Raw genomic sequence first — 22723 nt, 5'->3', positions numbered from 1 at the left:
GTACAATCTCAATCTCAAAGCTTTCATATCTTTGTACAATCTCTCCCCCTTTGTCACCAATTTCCATAAAAGGTGTGCTTCTCATTGATGCAAAGGTATGCATTTGGGGTAGATGGTTGAGGCTTGAATCTTGCATTTTTTATGGACATCACTTGATTGTTGGAATGCCACCATTTGTAAATACCACTTGTAACTTGTATAGGGCTTCTTGAGATACCACACATAAGAATTTTTATCTTGAGATCAATTTGTGGGACACCTCCACCTATGTGATAGCATGGGTCATCCATTCGATACACTTGAGCTCTTGTAGGTGAAGGATGCATTCTTCATTTGATGATCACTTAAAGTTGAGGATCACTTTTGGAAACATCATCTTGCATGATTGATACCATGTGTAGATATGATATCACTTGAAAGAATTTTCTAGTATAGAACCACTTGTTGAATTTATCAATAAAAACCATTTCTTGAACATTTGCTCTCTTCATGAGTACCACATATAGGATATCACTTGTGAGTTGATCTAGACATTACTTGTAGATTCTTGATGAAATACTTGAGTCTAGATGCCACTTGTAACAAACAAACTAGATATCCATTTGCATTGTTGTCTTGTGCTTGTACTCTTATCACTATCATGAGCTTCTATGGTTAACTTGAACTAAATTGATTTGCCTAAGCTTTCAAGTCCGGTTTGAACCAATGACAAGCTTCTTCACACCTCTTGCAAGAGTTATCTTGCCAATGTTGTACTTGTCACTTGTTAGCAATCCAAATTAGATCAAGTACTTGGGATCACTAGCTATGGACAAATTCATATACTAACCACTAGATCAAGTAATAATTCAAGCAATAATGGTAGGTTATGACTTTAAACATTTCATTTGTTATGCATGATCCTATGAAGCATGTACTATATGCACTAACCGCATACTAGTAAGGGATGAAATGATCATGCACATTACAATGATACATTTGCTATGTTGGAGTAGAGGATAGTCACATAGATTCCAATTCATTACTCCAATAGCAATGTGAAGTCCAATTATAAGCTTGGTGAAGACCAATAGACACCATTTTGAATTTCACTCTTCACCCATATGAAATGAATACCACTTATGATCAAGTGCACTTTCTTGTTGTGGTTGGCTTGCTTCTTCTTTTCATTTTTACTTGCGTGAGAGCATCAATTTGAGAATACTACTTAAAATATCATGACTAGCTCTCTTTTGGGTGTTGCTTGCTTTTCTTGATCAACCCTTTTGATTGCTTCAACTAAGCATGTCAAATGTTCCTCGGATCATCACTTCCATGTTAGCCTTCCAAGTACCACACTTGGTTCACCTACACATAGGCGGCAAGCCCCTACACTAGGGAGAAGTGACCTCTCTCCAAGAACCATCCTTGACACTCACTTGAAATAACTTGATTGATTGATCCAAGTGATAGACTTAACTTGATGAATAACCTTCATTCCTTCTTTAAGTTCTTTTCTTTCTACTAAATGATCTCCAATCATATCTGGAACTTAAATTTCATCTTTAACTTGAGTTTGATCTTGATCTTCATCTTGAGTACCAAAAGTGTGCAAAGTATACTCCACAATCAAATGGCCTTGTAATCTTTGCTTGTCATGCTTCTAGATCTTCTCAAATCCAAACTTATATGCCTCAATTATTTATGAACATGTTTCCAATTTGAGGACCTTTCAATCAAAGTGACTCTAGATCAATCCAATATTTATCACTTTTCTGGCAGATTCTGTACCCTTCAAAAAAAATAAGCATATCCCCCAAAGTATAAATCCAAATATCACAAAATTTGGTGGAGATGTGCTTTACTAAGTTATCTAGCAGCTATAAAAATTTGAGCTTCATTTGACTTCTAGATTGCTATCAGATTTCAATTCTTCCACCACTGCTACATGCTAAAAACTGCTGCACTATAGCTGACAAGATCCACTCCAAAACTGAAGCATTTCTTATCCAATTCTCATGAAAATTTTACAGCATCTTATACCATAAGTCTAGAGCATGTACACCAATTTTTATGCCAATCCAATAAGTTTTGATTACTCAACCATGGCTAAGATCACAGCTCACACAGATTTTCAATATAGGACAGATTTCAATCACTTAAGCTATACTTCATCAAATATGAATCAAACTTGAAACTAACTCGTTTGAATACTTTCACAAGGCATAAATCCATTCAATCCACTTACTAAATATCATCTTATGAACTTATCCAACACAAATCAATCCAAACTTGACTACTAATCAATTATTCATTCAATCATCTCATAGCAAGCAACATTGCATATTTATCCAATTCAATCAACTCATATGCACCCAAATGAAATGATCAACAAGAGATATACCTTAGTTAGCTCATGATCATCCAATTAGCAAGTTTAACTCAAATATTTTTGCAAGCCATCAAATATTCCAATAAATCATCCCAACTTGAATATGACACTTGTATGTTGATAGTACTTGGACTTCACTCAATTTTCACTTGGCATTGGGTTTGGATGTATACTAGGCTTCATATCTTAACTCAACATATGATGATCAATATAAAATCAATTGAATCAAGTCTCCAATGCCAATGGTACCTATAAACAATCATCCACTTTTTTATGGTACCCAAACTAGTTTGGGTCCTCTAAAGTTAGGTGCAACATACTTTGGGTCCTCTCAAGTTTGGGTCCACTCTGTGAGACCCTGTCTTTTCTGTAAAGGGCGCCGGTGGAGTTCAAACCCTTGCCTCCGTTCCTTCACAGAGTTGATCCACATCAACTCAACTTCATCTCCTTTGTAAATGTGCCAACACCACCATGTGTATGTGTGTTAGCATTTTTACAAACCTTTTCCAAAGGATTAGCCACTCAACTTGCCATGCCACTCAATCCTAGCAACGATGCAAAGTTAGATCACTCGAGTGGCACTTAGATGACCAATATGCAAACAAGTTAGCCCCTCTTGATAGTACAACCATCTATCCTAAAACCAGTCATCAACTTCTCTACACACCTATGACCGGTGAAATGAAATGCCCTAGGTTATACCTTTGCCTTGTGCATTCTATTCCATCTCCTCCAATGTCAATGCAACACATGCACCAACATGATCAATAATGATATGATCCACTTCATATCATCACATGATCATATTGGTTCATCGATCTTGACTTCACTTGCTTTTCACCGTTGCCTTTGTCCATCGGCGCCAAGTCTTGCTCAAGCTTCACCGCCACGTGGTCCATCACTCCAAAGCCTCCGACTTGCCCTTCACGCTTGCAACCGGTCCATCAAGCCAAGTCTTGTCTTGATCTTCTCCACCTTGATCACATGACTCAATGTCATGTCTCATGTGCAATGAGCTGCTCATCATCACATGTGAGAGCTTTGCAACATCTCCAACCATTTTCATCTTCATGACATATGTTGCTCACACATATGTACATGTGGACTAATCACCTGTGTATCACACATAAACACAATTAGTCCACCTAGTTTGCCACTCAATTACCAAAACCACACAAGGACCTTTCAATCTCCCCCTTTTTGGTAATTGATGACAACTCTACAAAGATATGAAAATTAAGCTCTTTTGGATTCATGTTGCTTGCCCAAGCAATTTTACCATGTGAAAATGATTTTGGATAAGTACCACAAACCCGAGATGGTAGTATTAGCTCCCCCTACATATGTGCTAGAGTGTTTAATTTGAAGCTCGCACATATGCATAGATTAAAATTGTGGGAGAGTAATTACTACTAAATGATGCTAAGGTGTATAGAATAAACCTTTGAAGCGTGTACCAATTGGAGTTGCACCTTTAAGTTCATCCTTAGCACCATGGTTAGCTAGATATTTCTTGGAAATAAAAGTACTAGATACCTTGTGAGATCAACATTAAAAGCAAGGTACTAGCATTACTTGAAAAGCATACCAAGTGTCTAGCTATCATCCTATGCATGCTAGTTATTAAATCATCATTTAAGTTCTACAACTAGCATACACCACACAAGCATGCATATTGAATTTGAAAGCTTATGCAATACAAGCAAGCACATGAATATGCACATATCAAATACAATCAATCAAGGTTCATGAGCTTGCTCCCCCTACTTGTGTGCTTCTCTTGGCCAAGAATTTTGATCCATCTTTTTTCTTCAATGTAGCTCCCTCTTTGTCCATATCCATGTCCAACCTCTACTTCTTTGAGCTTTTATATCTTATCTCTCCCCCTTGTACAATCTCAATCTCAAAGCTTTCATATCTTCCCCCTTGTACAATCTCAATCTCAAAGCTTTCATATCTTTGTACAATCTCTCCCCCTTTGTCACCAATTTCCATAAAAGGTGTGCTTCTCATTGATGCAAAGGTATGCATTTGGGGTAGATGGTTGAGGCTTGAATCTTGCATTTTTTATGGACATCACTTGATTGTTGGAATGCCACCATTTGTAAATACCACTTGTAACTTGTATAGGGCTTCTTGAGATACCACACATAAGAATTTTTATCTTGAGATCAATTTGTGGGACACCTCCACCTATGTGATAGCATGGGTCATCCATTCGATACACTTGAGCTCTTGTAGGTGAAGGATGCATTCTTCATTTGATGATCACTTAAAGTTGAGGATCACTTTTGGAAACATCATCTTGCATGATTGATACCATGTGTAGATATGATATCACTTGAAAGAATTTTCTAGTATAGAACCACTTGTTGAATTTATCAATAAAAACCATTTCTTGAACATTTGCTCTCTTCATGAGTACCACATATAGGATATCACTTGTGAGTTGATCTAGACATTACTTGTAGATTCTTGATGAAATACTTGAGTCTAGATGCCACTTGTAACAAACAAACTAGATATCCATTTGCATTGTTGTCTTGTGCTTGTACTCTTATCACTATCATGAGCTTCTATGGTTAACTTGAACTAAATTGATTTGCCTAAGCTTTCAAGTCCGGTTTGAACCAATGACAAGCTTCTTCACACCTCTTGCAAGAGTTATCTTGCCAATGTTGTACTTGTCACTTGTTAGCAATCCAAATTAGATCAAGTACTTGGGATCACTAGCTATGGACAAATTCATATACTAACCACTAGATCAAGTAATAATTCAAGCAATAATGGTAGGTTATGACTTTAAACATTTCATTTGTTATGCATGATCCTATGAAGCATGTACTATATGCACTAACCGCATACTAGTAAGGGATGAAATGATCATGCACATTACAATGATACATTTGCTATGTTGGAGTAGAGGATAGTCACATAGATTCCAATTCATTACTCCAATAGCAATGTGAAGTCCAATTATAAGCTTGGTGAAGACCAATAGACACCATTTTGAATTTCACTCTTCACCCATATGAAATGAATACCACTTATGATCAAGTGCACTTTCTTGTTGTGGTTGGCTTGCTTCTTCTTTTCATTTTTACTTGCGTGAGAGCATCAATTTGAGAATACTACTTAAAATATCATGACTAGCTCTCTTTTGGGTGTTGCTTGCTTTTCTTGATCAACCCTTTTGATTGCTTCAACTAAGCATGTCAAATGTTCCTCGGATCATCACTTCCATGTTAGCCTTCCAAGTACCACACTTGGTTCACCTACACATAGGCGGCAAGCCCCTACACTAGGGAGAAGTGACCTCTCTCCAAGAACCATCCTTGACACTCACTTGAAATAACTTGATTGATTGATCCAAGTGATAGACTTAACTTGATGAATAACCTTCATTCCTTCTTTAAGTTCTTTTCTTTCTACTAAATGATCTCCAATCATATCTGGAACTTAAATTTCATCTTTAACTTGAGTTTGATCTTGATCTTCATCTTGAGTACCAAAAGTGTGCAAAGTATACTCCACAATCAAATGGCCTTGTAATCTTTGCTTGTCATGCTTCTAGATCTTCTCAAATCCAAACTTATATGCCTCAATTATTTATGAACATGTTTCCAATTTGAGGACCTTTCAATCAAAGTGACTCTAGATCAATCCAATATTTATCACTTTTCTGGCAGATTCTGTACCCTTCAAAAAAAATAAGCATATCCCCCAAAGTATAAATCCAAATATCACAAAATTTGGTGGAGATGTGCTTTACTAAGTTATCTAGCAGCTATAAAAATTTGAGCTTCATTTGACTTCTAGATTGCTATCAGATTTCAATTCTTCCACCACTGCTACATGCTAAAAACTGCTGCACTATAGCTGACAAGATCCACTCCAAAACTGAAGCATTTCTTATCCAATTCTCATGAAAATTTTACAGCATCTTATACCATAAGTCTAGAGCATGTACACCAATTTTTATGCCAATCCAATAAGTTTTGATTACTCAACCATGGCTAAGATCACAGCTCACACAGATTTTCAATATAGGACAGATTTCAATCACTTAAGCTATACTTCATCAAATATGAATCAAACTTGAAACTAACTCGTTTGAATACTTTCACAAGGCATAAATCCATTCAATCCACTTACTAAATATCATCTTATGAACTTATCCAACACAAATCAATCCAAACTTGACTACTAATCAATTATTCATTCAATCATCTCATAGCAAGCAACATTGCATATTTATCCAATTCAATCAACTCATATGCACCCAAATGAAATGATCAACAAGAGATATACCTTAGTTAGCTCATGATCATCCAATTAGCAAGTTTAACTCAAATATTTTTGCAAGCCATCAAATATTCCAATAAATCATCCCAACTTGAATATGACACTTGTATGTTGATAGTACTTGGACTTCACTCAATTTTCACTTGGCATTGGGTTTGGATGTATACTAGGCTTCATATCTTAACTCAACATATGATGATCAATATAAAATCAATTGAATCAAGTCTCCAATGCCAATGGTACCTATAAACAATCATCCACTTTTTTATGGTACCCAAACTAGTTTGGGTCCTCTAAAGTTAGGTGCAACATACTTTGGGTCCTCTCAAGTTTGGGTCCACTCTGTGAGACCCTGTCTTTTCTGTAAAGGGCGCTGGTGGAGTTCAAACCCTTGCCTCCGTTCCTTCACAGAGTTGATCCACATCAACTCAACTTCATCTCCTTTGTAAATGTGCCAACACCACCATGTGTATGTGTGTTAGCATTTTTACAAACCTTTTCCAAAGGATTAGCCACTCAACTTGCCATGCCACTCAATCCTAGCAACGATGCAAAGTTAGATCACTCGAGTGGCACTTAGATGACCAATATGCAAACAAGTTTGCCCCTCTTGATAGTACGGCCATCTATCCTAAACCCGGTCATCAACTTTTCTACACACCTATATACTGGTGAAATGAAATGCCCTAGGTTATACCTTTGCCTTGCGCATTCTATTCCATCTCCTCCAATGTCGATGCAACACATGCACCAACATGATCAACAATGATATGATCCACTTCATATCATCACGTGATCATATTGGTTCATCGATCTTGACTTCACTTGCTTTTCACCGTTGCCTTCGTCCATCGGCGCCAAGTCTTGCTCAAGCTTCACCGCCATGCGATCTATCGCTCCAAAGCCTCTGACTTGCCCTTCATGCTTGCAACCGGTACATCAAGCCAAGTCTTATCTTGATCTTCTCCACCTTGATCACATGACTCAATGTCATGTCTCATGTGCAATGAGCTCCTTCATCATCACATGTGTGAGCTTTGCAACATCTCCAAGCCATTTTCACCTTCATGGCATATGTTGCTCACACATATGTATCTGTGGACTAATCATATGTATATCTCATATAAACACAATTAGTCCACCTAGGTTGTCACTCAATTACCAAAACCACACAAAGACCTTTCACTGGGCCATGAGCTGGTGAGGGCATGCTTTGAAAAATGGTAACACAGGTGCACATGAGTTATAAACTTTATGGTTAGCAACTTGGAAGCAAGGGTAAAGTGTTTGAGTTGGTAGAAATTGAAAAGGAGAAGATGTTGTGGACCGAACCCTACTGGCATAGGGGGTCTAGACCCAGGGGTGAGTCCGATCTGGACTCATACCCTAGCCTAAGGGTTGCAAGATTGGCTTTGGACCCTGCGTTTTGGGGGTTCTGGAACATCACTATCAGGTCCGGTTGGAGAGACAGAGAGCAGCACAGAGGCATGGCTACTCCGGACCCAGGCGAGGAGGAGTGACCTGACCTGACCTTGGGGGTCTGGTTAGAGAGAGATCGAGCATACATAGGCGAGAGGGCAACATGGCGCAAGGAGGAGATCGGGACCCACACTTTGCGTGGTCTGATTGCTTGAAGCGGACCGGGTCCGGAGGGATTTGTCCCTCTCTGTTTTGATCCAGACCCTAGGCTCACTGGGTCTGGTCTGGTTGGCGCAATTTGGAGGCGCTGGTATGGCTAAAATAGTCGTTGAAGATCGACGTCCATGGTTGAAAGGCTAGGACACATGGTAGCATCCTGTGAACCGGACCCTAGCGGGTGAGTCCAGTCCGGACCATGCTAGTGGGTCCAGTTGGTCCTGCGTGAGCCTAATAGCTCTTTGAGCCAAGGGGGCTCTATAAATAGATTGGGGTCGGCTCTAGCTCACCCTCTTACACATTTTCATCAGTGATATATCCTTGTGAGCTAAAGCAAACACCTCCCACTCATATCCTCTCTTGATTCATCATCATAGTGAGATTAGGAGTGATCCTAAGTGCATTTGCTTGAGTGATTGCATCTAGTGGCACTAGGAGATCATTTGAGCTGCGGTTTTCTTGTTACTCTTGGTGGTTGTCGCCACCTAGATGGCTTGGAGTAGCAGAGGAGCCTTGACATGAGTTGGTGATTGTTAGTGGCCATCTCCTGGTGATTTGTGAGGGGTCTTGTACCTTCCCCGGCGAAGAGACGAAAGGTAACTCTAGTAAATTGCTCATGTCATTGAGTTACCCTCACTTGTGGGTAGGTTTTTGCACCCATATGTTGGGCTAGGTTTGTGAAACACCTATTAACCGCCGAACCACCAAGTGAATGGTTGACACAACGGGGACTAGCGTGCCGGCAAGCACATGAACCTTGAGAGAAAAATTGTGTCTCTTGTCTCATTGGATATCTCCCGGTATTCACTTGGTGTTAATATTGTGATTGATTGTCTCTTGCCGGCATTGGTAATTATCTTTATCACTTACATTACTTTCACATATACTTGTGTAGTGATAGATGTGTTTGCTAGAAGTAGCCCTCTTGTGTAGTGTAGAATTAATTCTTGCTAGCTCACTAGTGTAGAAAGTAGAGACATAGACATTGTGTGCATAGAGATCATAATCAAACTAGAAGTGATTGGATAGGTGGCTTGCAACTCTTCTTTAGAGCTAGAGCAAAAAGCTTCGCTGTTTATCTCACTAACTAGTTGCTCTGGTTAATTTGTAGAAAATATTTTATAGGCTATCCATCCCCTCTAGCCATTTAGGACCTTTCAAGTGGTATCGGAGTTGTGGTCACCGTTTGATTAAGGCTTCACAGCCTTTAGTGTCAAAAGATGGCTCAAATAGTGTTCAACCATGTTGGGGGGCAAACCACCATTCTTTGATGGCACATCCTATGGCTATTGAAAGAGAAAGATGAAGATGTATTTGGGTTCAATCAATGATAAGGTGTGGGATGTGACGGAGAATGATTTTGTGGTTCTTGATCCCACCAATCCAACCCTAAGAGAGCTAGAGAATAAGCAATGCAACACAATAGCTCTAAACACCATCTACAATGCAATTGACTCAAAGGTGTTTGAGCAAATCAAAGATCTAGAGAGAGCAAATGAGGTTTGGAAGAGATTAGATGAAACATATGAGGGCACACCGGCGGTCAAGACTCAAGAGTGTCAAGTTGTACATTCTCAAGGACAAGTTGACAAGCTTCAAGATGAAGGATGATGAAAGCATTCTGGAGATGTTCTTTAGATTGCAAGTAATTGTGAATGACCTCAAGAGCTTGGGTGAGTAAGTACAAGATGATGATGTCTCCCACTAGTTCTTGATGTGCTTACCTCCAAGGTTTGAAACATTAAGGTTGATCATCATGAGAGGAGGATTGAAAGATGTAACCCCTAATAACCAAGTACTAGGTGATGTCATGACACAAGAGACATACCGTGTGGAAAGGGAGGGGGTTGACCAAGATGAGAAGAAGGATGATGACAACAAGAAGAAGATTGTGGAATTCAAGGCTAGCACATCATGCAAGAACAAGGGCAAGTCAAAGAAGGAAGAATCAAGTGAGGATTAGGATGCTAGTGACTTCGATGAAGAAGTTATGGCTCTTTTTGTGCGCAAGTTTGGCGAATTCATGAAGAATAAGGGCTATGGTGCAAGGAAGAGAAGAGATCAACACAAGAACAAAGATTATGTGAAAATGCAAGAGCAAGGATCGCATTGTAGTGGATTGTCCCTACAATAGTGACAATGATGAGGATGAGAAGAAGAAGAAAAAGAAGGAGAACAAGATGACATTCAAGAAAAAGAAGGGTAGTTCTTATGTTATCACTTGGGATAGTGATGCTTCTTCCGATAGTGATGACTCTAGTGATGATGAGAAGAAGACCACCAAGAAGAAGGCACTTGTTAGTATTGCTATCAACAACAAGACTTCTCTCTTCGACATGGTTCATGGCTAAGTCCACCAAGGTACAATCTGATGATGAGTGTGATAGTGAGAGTGATGATGATGATGAGTACTCAAAGGAGGACCTCATGGACATGTTAGAGCAAGCTCATACTTGTCTTGAGGCAAAGAGGAAGGAGTGCAAAGAATTATGCAAGAAGTGTAAAACTCTTGAGCAATCCTTTGATGAGCTCAATGTTACTCATGAGAGGCTAATGGAAGCCCATGAGAAGTTTGGCAAAGCTCACACTAAGCTTGAAAAAGCTCACTCCTCCCTCCTTGAGCAAGATAAGAAGGAGGTTGTTGTAACATGTGACGTAGGCTCAACTTGTGATCTAATTAATAAATCTTTCTTTGAGCATATCATTGTTGCTCCCACTAACCCTTCTTGTAGCACTTTCAATTCTAGTTCGCCTTTGAGTGATAGTTTCACTTGTGATGCCTCACTTATGGTGGAAAATGAGACCCTCAAGGAGGTCAATGAGCTCACTCATGTCTTAGGCAATGCCTATGGTGATAAGATCCGCTTGCTAAAGTGCTTGGGTAGCTAAAGATTTTATCTGAGCAAAGAGAGATTAGGCTATACCACCAAGAATGCCAAGGCATTGGTAGCCAACCAAATAGGCCCTAAGAACAATTGATGGATCATCGTGGATTCGTGGTCTCCATACTCATATCGAAATACTCGCCCGCATATGATGAACTTAGGAACAGAGCAAACGGTTCCAAAAAAAACATAGCTGGAGAGTGGAGACGACGATCCCAGCGCTCCTCTAGGCTCCAGGCGCGGGCGGCGTGCTGCCTCTCATCAGACCGGTGATATATCTATATATGTGCAGGCATCAACATTGATTGTTTGATGCCTAAAATTTGGTTACCAAAACTTAGGCAAGCCAAATTTTTGGCAGCCATTTGGTTGGCTACCAAAATTTGCTAACATCTCACAATTAACATGCCAAATCTATGGCAAATATTCTTATCCTAGTTTTGATATTTTTTTTCTTGCTAAACCTTTGGTATTGTAATATTTGGTAGCAACCAAACAGGCCGTGGATTCGTGGTCTCCATACTCATCCCGAAACACTCGCACGCATACGATGAACTTAGGAACAGGGCAAACGGTTCCAATAAACACAGCTCTTGACGACGATCCCAGCGCTCCTCCGGGCTCCGGGCGCGGGCGGCCTGCTGCCTCTCATGAGACCGGTGCCTTGGGAACGAGTACCAATCCACTTCACACAGTTCTTGACATCACGTACCTTACCGAAGATCCAAGCGTTTTATCTTAATCTTACCATACTTGTTGAGATTGCCTCCGTCCCTGAATCCCAGATGAACATCCATGCAGCTGCAGGGGAACCAGAGTCATCCGTGCCATTTGCAGGCAGGGGGGCTTGTATTCGTTTCCTGTCCTGCTCTGGTGTAACGTGCATATACACCCTTCGTTTGCTCGTGTCTTTCATTTCAATCTTTCTTCGCTTGATATATAATATAGTTGTTCTGGATGTTTCAGTGCTCATCTGCAGCTGGTCGGCAGTGCAAACATAGTTGCACGATAGCGTTTTCATTTTCTTTTCCACTGCAGCCGGGAACGAAACAATTTCCTGACAAATTATATGTTTTTCCAAAGGTACGAGAAATTATAATGTAATTGGCACCAATCTCATGTTGCATACCATTCTTCGAGAGAATGACAGCATGGGCCACACGCTGACTGTCAACAGGAACGAAGAACCAGGAAAGCAAACACAAAAACACCTGAAACGAATAGTACAAGTTGGAACGCAACGAACGCTGCAGGTGGCAGCGTCTTCCTGGTCGTTCTCATTCCAGCTTCTCCAGTTCACCCATTCGCTCAATTATTGCCTGAAAAATTGAAAGGAGGTGTTGATCACCCTTAATTCATTATCTATGCTTAATGAACAAAAAAAAAAAAGAGACTGCACTCAGATGTAATAACTTTGAATGGGCCAATCAAGTTCCAGATTCGTACTAAAAACCATACAAAGGCTATTACCCATTAATCTCTGCATATCCCCAAGGCTGTTTGTTATCGAACATTAAGTTCGCGTCCAGCGTTTTCAGCACAAGGTACAATGTTGGTTATCAACATTTTAGCTCACTGTGAAACTTGCCACTCATGGTCATGGACATCAAACATCAAGTGTTGTGAAACAAACATTCTAGATCTTCTTATATAAAGGTGAACTGGACATTCAGATACCAAGGGGAAGTAATTAAGTGTAGAGCCGAGGCAGTGTAGCCCCAGAGCTTGCTGTCAACTTAGGTTAGGGTTGTTCTTTCTGCTCCGTTCTTTGTATTGTACATGGCATGTCTGGTTTCATGTAATGACTAAGCAGTTAACACCCTGTAACCTAATATTCTTTATCAATGCAATAGCATGCAGACGCAACTCTCCAGCAAGTTCGGAAAAAAGGTATTGTTGAAAAAACACTAGTTCCGGTTATGTCTTGTTACTGGTTAGAGTGGAGAACAAAGCCAAATGAGGAACTAGGTCTGCATAATGGAAAGAACAAAATCTAGAGAAACAAGACAATGTTGGATCTTAATGTATTTAGTTAGTCCACTGTCCATTCTAATGCATTTTTGCCATCAACTGAATTAAGAAAGTAAATGTAACCCAAGCATCAGTTCTGTCATGCCACGAGCAAAAGGAATAGCAGAAACTGTGACATACATTTATCATACACAGAAACTGTATATATGACTGGTAGGAACTGTTGGCTGTAGCAGAAAATACTCTAAAAACAAGAGAAAACTATGTATACCTTTTTGCTTGTTTCTTGCAGCTCTCCAGCAAGAATAAACTCATCTAGTATCAGGTAAACCTTCAAGGTAACGAGAAAAATAAGGACCACTAATTTTACAATTAAATTGGTAACATCATAAACACAGGTCCATAAAAGCTAAACTGTGTGTTTGTTTTTTAGTCAGCTGATCCTGATAAACTATTTATTGCCACCTAGATGAAACCATATGAAAATGTGAACTATTACTTGCAATATTAAATGTGAACTAGCTATTGCCACTTAGTCCACAAGCAAAGAATATTAAAGGGTAACTCGGAAAATAAAGAAATGGTACCTTGTGAAAATTAAACACTAAATCAAGCTCACAAACATTGCTAAAGAAATGGTCCAGTATCTCGACAAACAAGTGAATGCATTCCAAGTATGCCAATTCGTTATCAGTTATGTCCACACATATTGAAAAAAACAGTCCTGCATATCTCCTGTAGATAACTTTGTGTGTGCGAAACTGCATAAGAAAAAATCCAGATTAGTATGGAAAGTCAAAGTAATAGAAGAACCCAGTGGTTAGGTTCACATGGTCCAATAGGAGCAAATATTTTAGTCAGAGACAAATTTTATACAGTCCCGTTAACATGTTAACAAGGGCGCACTACAAGGTCATATAAAACTAGTTCACGCAGTAGCCAAATCGAAAGCTTCAAAGCTAACCCTGCTACATGAGCAAAGAATTTTTTTCCCCACAAAGAACACAGGAGAGTTGCATGTTATTTCATTAAGAAGGAAAACATACAAGGAAAGGCCAGGGGCAGGTTCCACAGATGTATTGTTACAGATGCTCCAATTAAATTAGAAAATTGACCTCCGCCACAAACACCCTGACCTAATTATCAAGGATAAGTCATAAGCGATCCGATACACATGCTACTCTCATTTTCCACCTGACTGTAACACTAAGGACATAGGACTAGCACCCTCAAATACACACGTGTTGTGGTGAGCATAGAAATTTGATTTGACAGGCTCATGGTTATAAATTAGATGAAAAAAAAAGGTGTGCTTAGAAACGTTAAAATTTTCTGTCAGTCATCAGTAGTTCTACTTTCAATATCCGAACATGGCCTACACATTGGACCACACACCAGATACTATCTCCAGACTCTGGTACTGTGCCTTTTGTGCAAGGAATATTGAATATAGTGAATATCACAGGATAAGAAATGAAAAACATTTATAATTTTTTCACGTGACTTGAATTTGTTTTTCATTCTTTTTAAACCAGACATCATGATAGACTCCATTTGGTATCTCCTTCTCTCCCTCAAATTAATAATGAAACATTCTAAAAAGAAACAGAAGTTAGTCACACTAGATATGTCCCCGTATGTTATGTGTAGCTAGCATTGATGAAGATCGTGTTGCCTGATCAATAGTCCTCAAATTTGATCAACTTTAGCAAGACAAGCAAGTAGCCAACAATACCTTCAAATATCCAATTAACAGGTTGATCCAACAGACCAAGAACACAACAATGTTGGATACCTAGATGTACTCTCAAATCAACCTAATAGGTAGTAGGTAGCCTTGATAAAAAATTTCTGGTAAGACTGATCAAAAGAATCTATTAACACAACAAATATCATGCACTCTGCTCATATAATTAAATTTGCGTAAATTTACTCTTAGATTCTCCATCCTGAACCACACAATCACTTCCACATAACCAATATTTACAACACAAGTACTTAATTCTCGATCAGCATCTCACAAAATCTGCTCGATCCTCACTCATAAAAGGAAATGATTGTCATTTATATCCCATTGCAACCAAAACAAGAGTCCCTACGTTCCCACGGAATCCACCTCCCATAACTTAAACTACATGATGACACGAGCTTCATAACCATTTCTATCACAAATTCACAACAGATAAATCCGCATAGTCCCTCATGTTCAGATTCAGAAGTTGCAAAGTATCCTATGAAGAATTTAGAATTTACAGAGAATCAGGAACCCGATTACCTCGACGAAGTTGGTGAACTTAGGGTCCCGATTGACCACGAGCCGATGTACCTGCGAACCGGCAAGAAACGAAATCAAGAAAAGTAGAAAACAGAAACAGAAGAACAAGAACCGAACCAAACCAGCACCACTGATTCGTACGCCTCTCACCTCGTATTCAACCTTGTGCTTCTCCGAGTCCTCGAGCGGGACGTAGTACTTGGCCAGCCGCGTCTTCCCCTGCCGGTTCTGCAGCAGGATGAAGCGGATCTGCACCGCCCCAACCCAAGAAGACGGAAATGTTAGTCAGATCCGATTGGATGCTAACCGTGAGAGCGCGCGAAACAGTCGAATCGATTGTGCGCAAGTTACCATGCCGCAATCAGATCGAAAATCCTGCTAGGTCTTGGGTTGATCCGGTCAGCAATTTTGGCCGGGGAGAGAAGCAAGAACGCCGTGGTTTTCCGGTCACCTCTGGCGCTGACCTGAAAGGCGGCAGCCTGCGGCCTACTGCGACCTGAAAATGTGTTTTAATTAAAACAATATACTCCTCCGTTAGAAAATAAACGCACCTTGCTCCATGTAAATTTAAATAATTATATAGAAAAAATATTATATATATTTATATCTCCAAGTAAATTTGATGATACTTATTACACATTATAAATATTACTACTTTTATGCAATTGATTTATTAAATTAATTGCTAATAAGCCACAGTATTTTATCAGTGAAGATATCTTTTGTAGTTTGTCTTTTTTGTCAAGGAAACATAACATGTTTTTTGTAGCTCATTTTTACTATGTTTCTGCTTAGTTAATTTATTAAAAATAGATTGCACTTTTAATCTATATATAATCTAGTATTAAAGAAAAGAAATTTTAATTCGTTGTTTGTCACTTCCAAGTTCCAACTATTCTTGTCCCGGCATTCTCTTTTGTTTTTTTTTCCCTTTCATAGTCGTCTCTTACTATCATTTTCCCCTTCCGTCCTTCGGTTAGAGCTATAAAACCAACTTGGTTGTCTAAATCCATGCTTATTTTCACGTGACATGTCTTAGGTTGTGCAAGCATGTGACTCGTCTTCTGTCATTTTATTTTAAACCTTACAATAGATATATATAATAGCTAACTATTTAAGATGAGTCAGTCTACAATATTAAAGATTATTTTTTATTGTATAATAATATTTAAGGATTTATTATATGGTCCGTTATAAATATGGGCTGATTTTCTTAGGTCGTCCATTTTGCGGCTAAGCAACCGACTTCCCTAGATAGATTTCGTTATAAGTTCTTCTCGACACAAGCTTATGGCTTTTAGAATAAAACAACTTTTAGGGTCCCTCGTCCACTCATTGCCCCGTTCGCTTAGAGAAATTTGAATGAATTTGGAGAAATTTATGAGAGAAAAACACTGTTCCAAATAAAAAAAGAAACAGATCAAGCCGGGTTGAAGGGCACACGAACGGGGCCATTCTCTGTCTTCCACGACACTCCCGCACAAGTTTCTTCTTTAGCAAATTGTATCTGTGTTGATTAGGCCTGACTGTACAGTGATAACATTGTTCCTTGGTATCCGTGTTCAATCTACAACTACCGTTTTTATGTGAAACACAGACTGTATATACCCTCTCCGTCCCAAAATTTTTGCAATTGTAAGACCTGAGGAAGATACCAATGCACCATGGAAATGACCTAAATACCCCTACTGTTGTTCTGACATACTGAACCAGAGTTCAGTTCCATAATCATTGCAACGATATGACACTACTACCTCCGTTTTCATGTACTTGTCACCGAATTTTTATTGTAGCAATTTTGACCATACGTTTTTTTCTACAAAAGATTTTTAGATACATCAAGTTTTCACATATATGATTCTTTATTGAACATACTTCATTAGTGTTATATACATTGAAGTATCTAAGATTTTTTAGAAGAAAAAATAGATGGTCAAATTTGCTACAATAAAAAGTTGCTGACAAGTAAACACAAACGGGAAGTACAAAAAATTGTAGCCAGGACATACACGGTGTTACACGTGTCACTACACAAAGATTGGCACAACTTGGCTAGAAGAATATGGAGACAAAGAAAAAATAAACAAAGCTTCCCTCAACACTAGTTTGTGCCTGAGAATGATCCACACGGAGTCCAAAATTTAAACCATCTCCAAGTGATTTCCCGCCTGTGCCACCCCAGGTCCCCTCGTATAAGCTCTCCCTCATGTAAGTGCAACACCACAAGATCATCCACTCCCATCAGCCTCCCCTCCATCAGCATGGAAGCCATTTTCATCATTAGCCATGCCCATAGATCTCAACATTCTTCCTGATCAACATGGAGAGCTCTTACCTGATCTCAATGAATAACCTGCACATGAGGAAGATGAAATCGCTCATCTCCGAGAAGATCAACTTTATGAAGATGAAGACCAACTTCTAGATCAACATGGAGAGCTCTTACCTGATCTCAATGAAAAAACCTGCATTTGAGCACGAAGAGGAAATCTCTCATGTCCAGCAAGATCAACTTTATGCAGATGAAGCCCATCTCCAAGGTCAACCCCTACATCTTCGTCACAATGAACGCCTTGGTATGCATGTCATCGATCACAATGTTCATGCTTCCGAGGGAGAACAAGAACATCATGAAGGTAATTCTTTTTCTGTTGATTGCGTCTAGACAACAATAAGAACCAGCTCAATTTTAATTATCTATTTAAAACTGGAATCATACTTGAATTACATATTGTGCCTCACCTCATTGCAGTAGTTGGAGTACAGGAAGAGCATCCGCAAGATGCATGTCTCATCTTTGGTGGTCCACATAAATTTGATCTAAACTTTGAACCTTCTGTAGCGACAAATGCATCAAGTTCACAGTAAGCGTACGCGGAAAGGTGATCTGCATATTTACTGTTCATGCTGAAAAAATATTGTTTATACTAGAATGTTGTGAGAGAAAAAACCTGTTTTGAAAAAAAACGAAAAACCGGCTGACCAGTCAGCCGAACAGGCTCCCTGCGGGAGTGCTCGGCGGCGGAGGATACGGTGAATTTTTTGCATTTTGGTCCCTTTTTAAAACATTTTTTATAAAAAGACCCCTGCCAAAACTTTTGCTACAAATAGACCATTTTTAAGGGTCTTAGGAAATCACGCCGAGGTATGAAGATCGGCGTCGACTGACACGACGCCGAGTCCTTGCCACGTCACCGACGACTCCGGGGCTAGCGCATGGGGCCTAGTACGTCGGTGTCGTGTCAGCCAACGCCACAGGCCTAACTTCGGCGCGGTGGGGAGTCACGCCGAGCTCTTGGCACCATCCGGCGCGTGGCCTAGGCGGCCCAACAACGCTTCATGGGCCAAGAGGTCGGCGTGCGATCAGCTGACGCCGAGACGCTAACCTCGGCACGGCCCGACTCAACGCCGAGGTTCGGTCAGTTGAGGCCACGCCGGGCCCCCTTCTTCCTCCTCCCTCCATTCAGAACCAACAGGTGGCCATTTCCCACTCCCTCTCTCTTCCAATGAACCCTAAATCCTAAATCCAGCTCTTGGGAGGCCAGATCGAGGGTTTTGATGTTTTGCCAAGGTACTCCTCTTTCCTCTCTTTCATTTCATCCATTTAGATTCGGTTGTTTGTGTTTTTTTTAACTTGGCATTATAGGTTTGGTTCATGTTCATGTCATTCGTGCAATGTATGGTGGTCCAAATGATTGAATGACCTAAATGTATGGTTGTTGTTGTATATGTTCTGGTTTATAATCATCGAGTTAAATTTTGTGTTTGTTGGGATTCAAATTTGCTTAGGGTTTGTAATGCACTATGCTTTTTATTTCAGATGGTCTTATGCCCTGTACTTCGTTAACTATCCTAGACTGTAGTGCCACTGTTTGTATCACTGAAAAGGCTACTTGTGCTGTTGCAGTCACTGAAAGGGCTACAAGTACTGTTGCAGTCAATGAAAAGTCTATTTGAAAACTCACTGAAAAGCCTAGATTCGTTTACTGTTGTATCTGTATACGCAATGAATTAATATTAGAGTGATGTACTGCATTTAGATAAAGTGACAAAACACAGGTGTAACCTTTTCAGATGAAATGACCAGTCATGGTTGTAGGCTTTTCTGATGAAGCATCTAGCCTTTGCAGATTCAATAGATGAGTACGCACACAAGTTTTTTGTCAAGTAGCATTCATGGTGAACCTGCCTTCATCTCTATATATAGTGCTCCATGTCTTGCTCCACATCCACACAACTTGTTTTCTGGTTTAGTTTTAGCAAATGTCAATCGGAGGTTCCTCGAGTGGAAAGGGTTTTGGCGGAGGGAGAGGAAAGGGGGTGAGGAAGGGACCTCCGATTGTGTGGGAGGGTTCTCTGGGTCCTGATTCTTTTGAAGAACCAATAGAGGAATTTCCTTTGGAGAGAAAGAGTGACTTCACCCGTGAGAGACCTCTTAGATCATACGACAAGCGCATTGAAGATTGGCCAAAATGCCGCCATGGTTTGGATTGCGTTGTGCAGATGTACAACGACTGTGACGGTGGAGGCCGTCGTTTCTTCAGATGCCCCCGAGGATTTGTATTTCCTTTGAACTCTCTCCTTTTTTAGATTTGCATTTGGTTTGTAGTAGTACTTATTGGTAGATGGGTTTTCAGGATTTAAGCTGTCCAGATAACTGTGGCTTCACTAGATGGGTCGACCCTCCTCCTATCTAAACAACAATGCACTTAATCAACCTAAGCCATACATTTTGCAAATGCAAATACACATATACCAAAACACCATACACCCATGATTCCACATGATTAGAGACAATGCAAGCACATCTACGGCGAATAGATTGGAGGAGGAGAGGGACCATTACCTCGAGGAAGCTTCGGAAGACGAGATCAGGGCACCTAGGGTCGCATTTGGGGGTTAGGGTTTCGTGGGGGCTGTGGGGGGAGACGAATAGAGAGCCGACGCTTTCAGAATGGAGGGAGGAAGAAGAAGGGGGCCGCGGCGCGGCTTCAAGAGTCCAGACCTCGGCGTTGAGTCGGGCCGCACCGAGTCTGGTGGCTCGGCGTTAAGTGACCCCGCGCCGAGCTATTGAGCCACGAAGCGTTGTTGGGCCGCCTAGGCCGCGCGCCGGATGGTGCCAATAGCTCGGCATGTAGTCCCACCGCGTCGAGGTTGGGCCTGTGGCGTTGGCTGACACAACGCCGACGTGTCGGACCCCATGCGCCACTGTGTCGCCGTCAACCGGGGTCATCCGTGACGTGGCAAGACTTCAGCGTCGTGTCAGTCGATGCCGACCCTCATACCTTGGCGTTATGTTTTAAGACGCCTAAAAAATGATATATTTTCAGCAAACGTTTTGGCATAGGTCTTTTTGTAAAAAATGTTTTCAAAAGGGACCAAAATGCAAAAATTTCACGAGGATACGATGGAGGAGTCTCGGATGGGGGAGACGAAACGAGTGGCTGAGGACGTCCGCATGAGGTTTGGCTGTCGGTCGATTTTTTTTCGTTCGAGAGACATCATCCGTGACCTGAGAAAGAGCAGATGGCATACAGGGTCTTGTGTGGGTCTCACTTGATGTGATAGCCTAGAATTGCAAAATTTATGAGACAAATTTAAACTCTAAAATTGTAAAATTTACTGGACGGAGGGAGTATTTAATTAAGCTTTAGGTTATACTCCCGCTTTCCCAGAATAATTGATCTTTGGAATTTAAATTTTGTCCCAATAAAAAGACTCATATAGGAGTTGTCAGCCTACAACAGCGCTAGGACTACCGACCACAGATTCACCAGCGTGTGGGCAGAGGGAGATAAAAAATCAGCTTGCTTAGAATCATCTGGACTAGCCTAGCACTAGGACTAACAAAATAAAATAAAAACTTAGGGCGTGTTTAGTTCGCGAATTTTAGAAATTTGGCTAATGTAGCACTTTCGTTTTTATTTGGCAATTAGTGTTCAATCATGGACTAATTAGGCTCAAAACGTTCGTCTCGCAATTTTAAACCAAATTGTGCAATTAGTTTTTTTCGTCTACATTTAATGCTCCATGCACGTATCGCAAGATTCGATGTGATGGCTATTGTAGCACTTTTTTGAAAACTTTTTAGGAACTAAACAAGCACTTGGTTTGCATGGACCAGAGGAATGTTAAGTATAGGGGCAATAGCGTCATTTTACTAGAAGCCTTAGTTTGCTCTTCAAAACCTAGAATACCGGTTTGTGACAGATGGAGTAATTAATTTACAATAGGGCTAGCGCTCGGACGTCTGGACGCCCATGCTGCACTTCGTTTTCCGCGCGTGCCTACACTCCACGCCCCCGTCCGCGCCTGCGTTTCGCACACCCACGCGGGGACCGCTTGTGCCTCCTCCGCTTCCCATGTGCATTGCAATATCTATAAAACTAGATCTACTTTTGAAACATCTAAATACAACACTTACAACATACGTATGAAGACAGATGAAACACTTAAAACATGTGTATGAAACACTAGCAAAAACACATGAAAAAGACTTGAAACCATTGCAAACATACGCAACATCCTGATAAAAACACTTTCAACATATATGAAACATATGCAACATCCAGATAAACACACTTGCAACATGTGTATGAAAAAACAGATGAAACATTGAGAACAAAAGCTTGCAACATGTATGCACAACCATTGCAACATATGCAACATCTCGATCTACTTTTGCAACATCCATATAAAACACTTGCAACATACTTATGAAACATCTGAAACACCTAAAATATACGCTTGCAACATGCGTTTTTTACCCTTCTTCTTTTGGACAAAGCAGAGCAGAGCGGGGAACGACCGGTTCCGATCAGCCGACGACCGAGGATGGTGGCACGGTCTGGCTGCGGCTAGCTGCGCCTGTGCCTGGCTTGGCCCCTGCAGCGATGGCCCCCCCTCTCCTAGCCGCCTGGCCACACACGGCGCCCGGAAGGAGCCGCCGATCTAGGCGAGGGAGGATGCCCGCGAGGAGAGATGGGGACGACGGCAGGGTGCGGGGACAGGGAGCGACGCGCGCGATGACTCGTCAAGGTGGGTGGCGGAGAGTCGGTGTGGGTAGGAAGCCGCACGCGTGCTCTCGTATGAGCAAGCAGTGGCTGCGTTTTTCATCTGGAGAAAGAAAAAGAGGAGCTAACGTTTAGGCCCGCGTGTAAAAGAGGGAGGATAATACATGGGGTGGACGGTTGGGCTGTTGGCCATTAGGCCCACCAAGAGAGAGCCAGCGCGGAGCGGTCCGTCCACCCGCTTCCTACATCACGGATTAACTCATGGAGA

The 22723-nt window shown here is 40.8% G+C and overlaps 1 protein-coding gene across 1 annotated transcript; it reads right to left on the bottom strand.

The window, feature by feature from the left end:
• Nucleotides 1-12249: 12249 nt before the first annotated feature.
• LOC136484859 (AP-2 complex subunit sigma-like) lies at nucleotides 12250-15952 on the bottom strand. Its single transcript, XM_066481826.1, has 6 exons — nucleotides 15794-15952; nucleotides 15593-15691; nucleotides 15443-15493; nucleotides 13755-13928; nucleotides 13439-13498; nucleotides 12250-12515 (listed from the first exon to the last, which is right to left on the bottom strand). The coding sequence occupies exons 1-6, from the start codon at nucleotides 15794-15796 to the stop codon at nucleotides 12474-12476; spliced, it is 429 nt and encodes a 142-aa protein (XP_066337923.1). The 5' UTR covers nucleotides 15797-15952; the 3' UTR covers nucleotides 12250-12473.
• Between the last annotated feature and the right edge of the window lie 6771 nt (nucleotides 15953-22723).

This window comes from Miscanthus floridulus, chromosome 10 (assembly GCF_019320115.1).
Source record: "Miscanthus floridulus cultivar M001 chromosome 10, ASM1932011v1, whole genome shotgun sequence".
Taxonomy (NCBI): domain Eukaryota; kingdom Viridiplantae; phylum Streptophyta; class Magnoliopsida; order Poales; family Poaceae; genus Miscanthus; species Miscanthus floridulus.
Note: the sequence above shows the minus strand (reverse complement) of the source record. Positions and strands in the feature narration are given on the sequence as shown.